This window comes from Galleria mellonella, unplaced genomic scaffold (genome assembly GCF_026898425.1).
Source record: "Galleria mellonella isolate WM207_F2 unplaced genomic scaffold, CSIRO_AGI_GalMel_v1 utg184, whole genome shotgun sequence".
Taxonomy (NCBI): Eukaryota; Metazoa; Arthropoda; class Insecta; order Lepidoptera; family Pyralidae; genus Galleria; species Galleria mellonella.
In genome coordinates, this window is record NW_026442025.1 from 9,643,273 (window position 1) to 9,653,038 (window position 9,766).

General features: G+C 32.5%; 1 protein-coding gene across 1 annotated transcript; it reads right to left on the reverse strand.

The window, feature by feature from the left end:
* Window positions 1–8,274: 8,274 nt before the first annotated feature.
* On the reverse strand, window positions 8,275–8,745 carry LOC128200427 (uncharacterized). The gene is made up of 2 exons (XM_052893830.1): window positions 8,652–8,745; window positions 8,275–8,546 (listed from the first exon to the last, which is right to left on the reverse strand). The coding sequence occupies exons 1-2, from the start codon at window positions 8,743–8,745 to the stop codon at window positions 8,275–8,277; spliced, it is 366 nt and encodes a 121-aa protein (XP_052749790.1).
* Window positions 8,746–9,766: the final 1,021 nt, after the last annotated feature.

Consider the following 9,766-nt stretch of genomic DNA (forward strand, 5'->3'; position numbering starts at 1 on the left):
ATTTTGAAACTTCAAAAAGGAAGAAGTTCTCAAGTTGAGGGTCTCGTGTTTATATTTCTTTATTGTTTATATTAGTTAGTTATATAATTTATATTACGCGATATCTTCAAGAATGAACTGATTATTATAAATGGGTTAAAATAAGATATTTTACACCTTTAGTTTGCAGTGAGGAATACTTACCAGGTGAGGAATGCTAGATGATGAGGAAGTTAAATCTATTGTTTGTCTCCCTCTCCAAGTGAACAGAATTTGATAATGATTTTTTTTTACAAACAATGACTTTTTCAATTTTAATATTTTGTTCCACATACACAAGCTATCGTCAAGCAAAATTAATTTAATAGAGAACCAATACTAAAGTAAACCCAAACAATTGCAAAAAGAATCATCAGAATTAGTACAGTATCATTGTGAAGACATCGCGTAACATATGTACACATAGAAACACAGTTAAATTGAAAATACTTGTTTGTCAGTCTAAGTTGCTTAAAAAAATAAGCATCCTCCTTTCAGAAATCTATTTAAGTACCCAGTAACTATAAATTAAGTAATAACTTGAAATTTGAAGTTTTGAATATAGAATAATTTGTAAGTACAGACCTAATTACACAGCTAATGAACGAAGTAAGATATTATTCCCTCCTTAGGGTTGTGCCAATTACCATCAGTTTGTTACTGCTTAGTTTTATCGCGTGGTGTTTTATGACAACCTTTATTACCTCACAACGTAATCCCGGCTTAGATAAACTAAATGCTACGAAAGTGTTTATTTATATTTACTTATTAAAGTCTAGTTTATAAGTATTACAACACCTTAAGAGGTGTTGCTGTATGGTCTTAGCATATACGGGGCCACCTTTTCCTTTCTCGTGGGTGTCGTAAAAGGCGATTAAGGGAATTTAAAGGTCGGGGAATGGACCAAAACATCCCCCTTAAATCATCACCAAAACCTAACTGCAGTTGCCAACCCGCTTGCCAAGGGTGGCAACTAGTTGCAAACCCCTCCTTAAAGAGAAGGCCTAAGTTCAACAGTGGACAGTTAAAGACTGTACTAACTACTATTACTAACGATTTTGTTTACATATCTATACTTTGTTACTAATTACATAGCTACTTATATAATTTATTATTTATCGTATGATTTTTGCACCATATATGTTACGCTTTATATACAAAATCTATAGATGCTTTCTGCTTTCGAGTTCTCAAGATTGACTGGAAGAAATCGCTTTAAAAAACAAGTTCGCCTGTGCAAGGCGAACTTGTTCTATAAAGGGATTTCTTACATTAAATGAATGTACATATAATGTGCATATAAATAAATACCTAAAATATTTTGTTTATTACATACAGCATTAAATGACAAACAAACTGTCATTTAAAGATATGAATAGTACCATAGACATTACATAATATAATTATAGTGACACTCAAAATATCTCTCGTGTATTTCTATTTATGAGGACTAAAATGTTGTCCCTTTGTACCCAGTAATTTCACTACCATAAAATCCCACCCTACAAACCGAAACAGCCATGCAAGCATAGCTTTTTTACAGTAAAAATGGGACGAATAGGACGAAGTTACCCATGCGGATGACTTTTATCCTCATTTTCTTTTATTAAAGTGTAAATTACTTTTAAAATTGTTATAATAAAATAGGAGCTCGTTTTTGCGTTTTAGAGGGGAAAAATAATGAAATCATCTTAATCAAGTAGGTACATTTTGCTCCATAAAAATAGAGACTTCAATCCTGTTCACCCACATACATAGGTACACACATACATACGCATTAATATACGATAGAGATACATTTACAGTGTAAATATTCGAATTTAGAACGCTGAACCGTGCGACTTCAAACATATTTTGCTTCTCAACAAACAATTTTTGCTCTACAAAAAAAGGCAATCGATTTCAAAAATAATTCAAAAATATTTAGACAAATTGAGAACTTCTGTCTGCTGGAAGTCACTATGATAAAACGTGTTGTTAAATAAAAAATGTTACATCGGCCACTCGTTTATTTATACAATATTTTAATTAGTAGTAAATAGGGATGGATTATAATATATATTAGTAACATTTGTATATTGTAGATATACGTTATCTATATATTAGTCCACAATAAATAGCAGTTATCTAATGTACAATATCAAAAAAATAAATAAATAAAATTAAAAAAATAACCGAATTTAAATGAATCTCGTATATTTGACTGAGATGGACGGCAGCGTTCCTTTTAAAACATCACCAAAGCTTAACTGCGGTTGCCAACTCCCCTGTCAAGCGTAGGAAGTACTGACAAAACCCCCTTTATGAGGGAGGCCTATGTTCAGCAGTGGAAAGTTAACAGCTGATATGATGATGATGATGATGATATCCGACTAGTATAGGCGATATCAAAATGGGTGATACCTTTTTCCACTATCAATGTCCAGAGAAACCCAATATATAGATATCGGAACTGTACTGATACTGTACCCACGCCTAGTAGTAAATTAATTTCGACTAGGTTGCAGTATTATTAATGGGATAGCGATTAAAAATTATTACATGTACGATTTATGTCACTACTAGATTAATTAGATATCTACCTAAAACTTCTAGACTACTACTACTAATAGTCAAATAATGTAAAACTAGTAGAAAATGTAGTAGAAACTTGGGCAAAAGCGGATCACAGCACAACAATGCGTCACTGATTGTAAAGGTCAGAACAAACGAGGGACATTTTGCTGCAAAGTGAATTTTTTTTACCAATTGCTGCAGTATTGCAATTGTTTCTTGTTTATAGTTTTTTTTTTTCTTCTATATAATGTACTACTTCTAATTCCTATTTCCGTGAGATGGTTAAAAAAACTATAGATACTTATTCAGCTTAGTATACAACCTACTTAAGTAAAGTTTTTTTGATCTAAAGCAAAGAGTGAGAACGACACGCCATTTGTTAATTTTAGTCCTATATTCCTAGACATCATAAATAGGTAGGTACATACATCGATACATACTAAACAGGAATAATAAATACGAGTACCATACAGACAAAGTCGCGGGCATCAGCTAGTAAATAAATAGAATTCGAAACTTACCAGTTTTTATTTCCTTCACAAAAGCATATATGGCAAAAAAGTAAAAAACAAAAAGTTATAAAAAGGCATATTTAAAATAGAAAAATATAAAATCTAAAAAGAAAAACTTATGTAAAAGGAGATCTGTCGCCAAATAGGACTGTGTGATATTTTATATGAAACATGAATCCAAATTATTATAACTGGTACCAACAGTAACGAGTCAAAAGTAACACAGAACAACGGCAACAATACTTCGCTATTTGTGAAGAGGTTGAACAGACGAGAGACTTTTTGTATGAAGCGTTATCCACGTATATCCGAACATTATGAATTTGGTTTCGCTAAATCATTACTTATAACTAATAATTTTTTCTTGAATATGATATGATTATAGATTATATATGATAACGTGGGAAATAAAAAAATGTGTGAGAAAAATATTTACAAAGTTTCAACCAAGGAATATAATACGGTCCGGTCAGAGAGTATTATATTTATTTAAATAAATAAATAAATATAATACTCTCTGACCGGACCGCTACTGGAGGCGTTTCTTCACAAACACAAACAGGCAACCACGTCTATATATGGTCACACATATTGAAGTAAAAAGCTGCAGAAACCTGCCCTGTTAATGTGACAATCTTTTTACTAAGATGACGGTAACTACTACAGTATTAATAGAAATCCAATTACCCAGTACCGGTAATAACACAAGTAAAAAGTATCAGAACTATAACAATACGAAAACAATATCTAAAAGTTAATACAACAATATTCTTGACTAGTCGTTTCCCGTGGCGTTGCCCGCTTCTAACTATGTAGTACCCGTATATCATTCCCATTGGAACCCTTCATGAATCTGGTCTTATATTGTATTATATACTTAATGTTAATTACATACATAATACCTTCGTAAAGTTTCAGCCAATTCAACTGATCGGTTATTTTGTACCATTTTATATGTGCGTCTTTAGTTTTACATAACTTTTTTATTTATGAACCGATTGACATGAAACAAACACTAAATGTTAAATGGAGCAAACCGTAATGCAATAATGAAAACCGCATTCAAATCAATTAAGCCGTTTCTGAGATTAGCGTGCACAAACCTATATATAGATAAACAGACAAAGGAACAAATATCTAAAAATTATTATTTTGGGTTCAATTGCGTTTATAAAGCCCTATAATAGTTTTTCTTATATATCTTCCATTATTATAGACAGCAATCGGTTACGATTTTATTATTTGTATTGATTGTGATGGACTGAGCAGACGAGAAACTTTTTCTTTATAAATTGTTTTAAATACTTTATATGGTACAATATTGCGATTGTTTTTTGTTTGTGCAAACCCTATTTAGGCCTACGCATATATGAACAGCATCAATTTAGTTCCCAAGGTTATATTGCAATGAATATGTTATTAGTAGGGTGTCTTCGTCCGCATCGCTAAAACTTTAATACTAATACAGGGCTGACACAACAAGCGCTAAGTGGATATGCAAATTAGATCAATACTAGTAGAGTAAAATAACTAATTATTAATTTGGACCTGCTCAGTTCAATTGGATGTACTGCAATAATTTTTTATTACCTGTGGTTCACCTCAACTATAGATAGCATTATTATTTATAGTAATATTATTTAAAGTAAGTCTGGAAACATCAATGAAATCGATATATTATTTATATATATTATCCCAAATAAATCACTGATCGAACATAATAACTTATTATTTTTAATGATCATTAAAAAATAACAATGATTCCTATGATAACGTTCAATGTGGTCCTAAAAAAATTACGATTTTATATAATAATAAAATAATGTTAATATAGAACTACCTGAATTGACGCCTACATCTTATTAAATTTTCTCTCTCTCTCTCTCTCTCTCTCTCTCTCTCTATCTCTCTCTATCTCTATCTCTTCCATTTATGTAAGTCATATAATAATTCCACGAAATTCCTTTTGTTTATGTTATTTGATTTGGTGGGTAGTATCTTTTGATTGTTAAAATATATCCAATGATGTTCTAAAATTGATTAAGGTACGATGGATCTGACGTGCCTAAAAGTACAAAAGTCACTAAATAAATAAAGATAAATAAAGAAAATAATATCTACTGTAAACTGTGTACTGTGTTTGGACAAAACAAATATAAACGTATATTCAAAATTTGCTAAAAAAAAAAAAACAAATACCGTCAAAAAAAGAACCTTATTATTTTTGAATTCGCTTTATAATAAACTGAAGTACTAAAACGACAAATTTTCATTAGGTACAACTAAGAGTATTACACAACAAAACTATACAACCTAAGTACCCACCATCAGTGGGAAACTTCGGTAGACTAGCGAGCCATTTTTGGCAATTCGCCAGCGACAACAATAGGGCTGTCGCGAGATAAGTGAAGAAAAATACTGTATATACAAGTAGAATTACGTTACGGGTCCCATATGGCACTCGACCTTTGATGAAAACGCTATGTTCAAGCGTACCCATATTTATGTATGCCAATTTCATTTTTGAGATGAGAACAAAACCTGCTTTAAAAGCTTTAACCGATTTAATAATATAGTTGTTTCTTAAGTAACTGTATTTTTCAATTTCGAAGAATTATTTGTTTAATTGAAAATAATTAATTCTGTTACTGGTTTTAAGCCAATTTCATCAAAAAAGATTTGTTAACGTTTTATGTAGCATAACAATATAAGATGTTATTCGTAGATATTTTTAATTAAAAGTGGTTAATTTAAAAACAAATTAAATATATTTTAAAGAATTGAATATTTGAAATTTTATTAAAAAAGATTTGTTAATGTTTTATGCAGCATAATAATATTAGGTGTTATTATGAAGTTTGGGAAAAAATATAAAAACTTATAAATATGAAATTTGTTAAAAATAAAATAGATAAATGAAGAGTATGAAGAAATATAATGTATTATTTTTAATATGAAAATTTGCTATAAAATTTCCTGGTATATTCTAAAGTAATAGTGACATCCCTATGTACTGCGGTTTTTGTTGTCTCTTAGGTAATAGGTATAATGTGAAAGCTGTCCTATATTTTAATACTAGTTATGCCCGTGACTTCGTCCATGAGACTGGAACATATTGATTGACCTAAATAAAATATAGCCAATGCTTCTTCATCCCAAACGACTGACTTGACTATGACTTTACTAAATAAACAAAAATTTCAAACAATAACTTTTTAACAAAGAATTAAACGGACGAAAAACTAAGCCAAAAAGGAAAAATTCTATTTCTCACTTTTAAGAATGTTTATATTTTAGTTAAACGAAGGGTTGCTTGTAACAATTTAAGTATTTGTTAATTTTCGAAAATAATTTAAAAATTTTCAATATATCCTATTGATTATTTAAAAAGTGCTCTCATCATATCCAACGTTTTTTCAAGTATGATAATGGATTGGTAACCCCGCTTGCGCTATCGGTATACGCTAGTGGGGTACCAAATAGAGATGATAGGTGAAGATGACAGATCAGTTAGCCCATCGTGACAAATTCCAAAAAAAATTACCGCAATAATTTCCAGGAGGAACCACGTAAAAGTCGACCTGAAAGGGTATATTGCTAGCAATAGAGGTTACTAGATTCCCATTACTATCAATCCCTTTTAGCCATTATCTGTACATTGCTGAACATAGGCCTCTCCTATTATAAAGAACGGGAATGTTCTTTATGGCAATTTACCATTGGAGGGAATTTTCCAGTAATAACCAAAACTGGCAGGAAAATTGACAAGCACAGTTGGACTTTAAATGATGTTTGAAGAAAAACGCTGCTATCTATCCTTCGACTATTAAGTTCTCTTAGTTGCCTCTTACGACACCCACGGGAAAGCCACTCCCTGGCTCATTTTGTGCCGAGACCACTCGCCAATTTTCAAAATAATCAAGCAGGACACTCTTAAGTGTATATATTAAATGTGTACATTTGTGCATGATTGAGAATTAGCATCGTTTCCAGTTTAGTTTTAGTTTTCTTAACCCATACCCCATACTATACTTCCAAATATATTCATGTTCAAAATAAGACTCCATGGACACCTTAGAAACTCATTTTTGATAAATTCATCACGATGGGCCAACTGACCTGCTTCATTTTCATCTGTCATCCCTCACTGGCGCCCCCCATATATATGTATATATGTAATATTTATTTTGTATAGGTATACATTATTGTGATTTTGTGTTCATCCCAAAGGTTGAGTGGTAGAGAATGCTACTATACTAACATTAAGTCCGCTTTTTGTACCTTATTTTATTTTAGTCAGTAAAGTTATTTAAATAAAAAAAAATACCCATATATTGTGCTCGTTTAACCATTTTACATGTAATAATAGAATGACGATACGTATCCTAAATCCTTTACAATGGGCAATGCCCAATAACATTTCCCGCCGTTGAGTAAATAACGAAATAAATTTCCATAGATTTCGCATTCAATTCTGTAGTCTGTGGTCACTCTCGGCAAACAAACAAACTCATAACATTTCCATTTACTAGAAATACTATATACTAACCACAACCCATTTATGTGTATTATAATTTAAACACTAAATGCATTAAATAAATATGAAATATAAAATCATATCATATCATATACCAGCATCTTCATCAGATGATATCATCATATAATGATTAGTCCGTCCACTGCCGAAAATATGCCTCCCCCATAAATTGCTATAAGAAACGGTTCTGAGCCACCTGCATCCACTAACTCCCTGCAATGCATTTCAGGTCGTCACTTTATCCAGCGGGTGGTCGTCCTACACTGCTTTTGCCCATACGAGGACGCCACTCAAGAACCTTGTTTACCCATCCAGCCTCAACCAGCCCCATTGCCACTTCAGCTTGCTTAGCCTTCGAGCTATTTCAGTGATTTTAGTTCTTTGCGGATCTTCTCGTTTTGGATAGTGTCACGCAAAAAAAATCCGAGCATAATCTCCATAGCTCATTGAGTAATTTCAAGCTTTTACATACGGGTAACCGTGTAGGACTATGTTTCGGTTCCATAAGTCATCACTGATTGCGCATTGGTTAAAGATCTTCGTCTTCAAACTTTGAGGTATTTTGGAGGTGAAAACATGATTTTCCGAACACTGCCCAACCAAGTTGGTTCGCCGGTTGACCTGTCGGTCGAAGTTGACATGTTATCTCAGTTACTCGTGAACAACTTCAGGCGTAGTGTTCTCAATCATAACTGGTATAGGTATGAAATAGACATTAGACATGGTTTTAGTCTTCTCCATGTTCATATTAAGACCTAATTGTTGGAAAGCATAATTGAGGTCATTGAACATAATATTTAATACCTCCAGAAATTTCGCCATGATTACTGTCATCGGCAAATCGAAACTGGGTGATGTATTCGCCATTGATGTTTTTACTATATCTTTTCCAGCCAGGAGTTTGAATACATCTTCCGATGCAGCTGTGAAAAGTTTCGGAGATATGACGTCACTTTATCTTATACCTTTCTGGACTGGGATGGGTTTCGTACTCTAGTTCTGTACTCGGATAGACATCGTAGCGTTACTGTAGAAACACTCCAATACTTTGGTAGTCAATCTGGCCCCGCTGGAGGGACTGTAGAACCGACCATGTCTCGACCGAATCAAAGGCTTTCTCATAGTCCACAAACACCAAACATAGTAATAAATTATACGCCATATACCATATAAGCCGTTAATAATCCTCTGCTGAACAATAGGCCTCTAACTTGAGGAATTTTGCCAATAGTTACCATACTTGACAGGCAGAAGATAGGCTATAGAATAGGCCACCCCATCCTTTCCCCTGGGTGTCGTAAGAGGCGACTAAGTACTTAATGGTTGAAAGATGGGGATTCTTGAAACATTACCAAAGCCTAACTGCAGCTGCCAAATCGACTGCCAAGCGTAACAACTACTGACAAATATCCCGTTAAGGAAAAGTCTACAGTGGACACTTAAGGGCAGATATAATAAAAAATCAATCAATAAATATTGGCGAAAGTATCGCGTAAATTACATGCGAATCAGCTTAAATCATTCTTTAACTTCCCTCCGGTGGTATAATAAAGTTGTATATACAGTCTGTAACTGGTACATACTAAAAACAAGTGTAGCGGAGCAAGCGTAGCAATCACATTTATTGCGCACAAGAATGAGTTTTATTGTCTGTAACTTTATAGCTTCTGCCATACTCCCATAGTCTGCAATTTTTCCTATATTAAAAGCAAAAAATCGACCAAGTATGTTCTTAAATACATATTTACAGGGTTCCGTAACTATTTTGAGTCGTAAAATCATATATGTATTTTTTTATTTCGTTAAGATGGTAAACAAGCAGGTATCACGTAGCATATGGACGCCTGCAATATTAGAAATGTCATGTGCGCGTAAAAGATATTGAAAAATAATATATGAAAGATCTTTATACAAGTAAGAGCAAAAGGAGCCAAAACTTTTTTTTAACCAGATGTGGCTCACGATTGCGTTCTTGAAAGTCGAACTTAAAATCTGCTGTATGTTTTATTGTCTATTTTTAAAATTCGTACGTACGAAGTCGCGGACTAAAGCTAGTAATAAACATTATTAAAATAATACAATAAAATTACCGATCGACAAAAAATATTTCATAATTTAAAAGTTTATTCCGCAAAGTATTTTT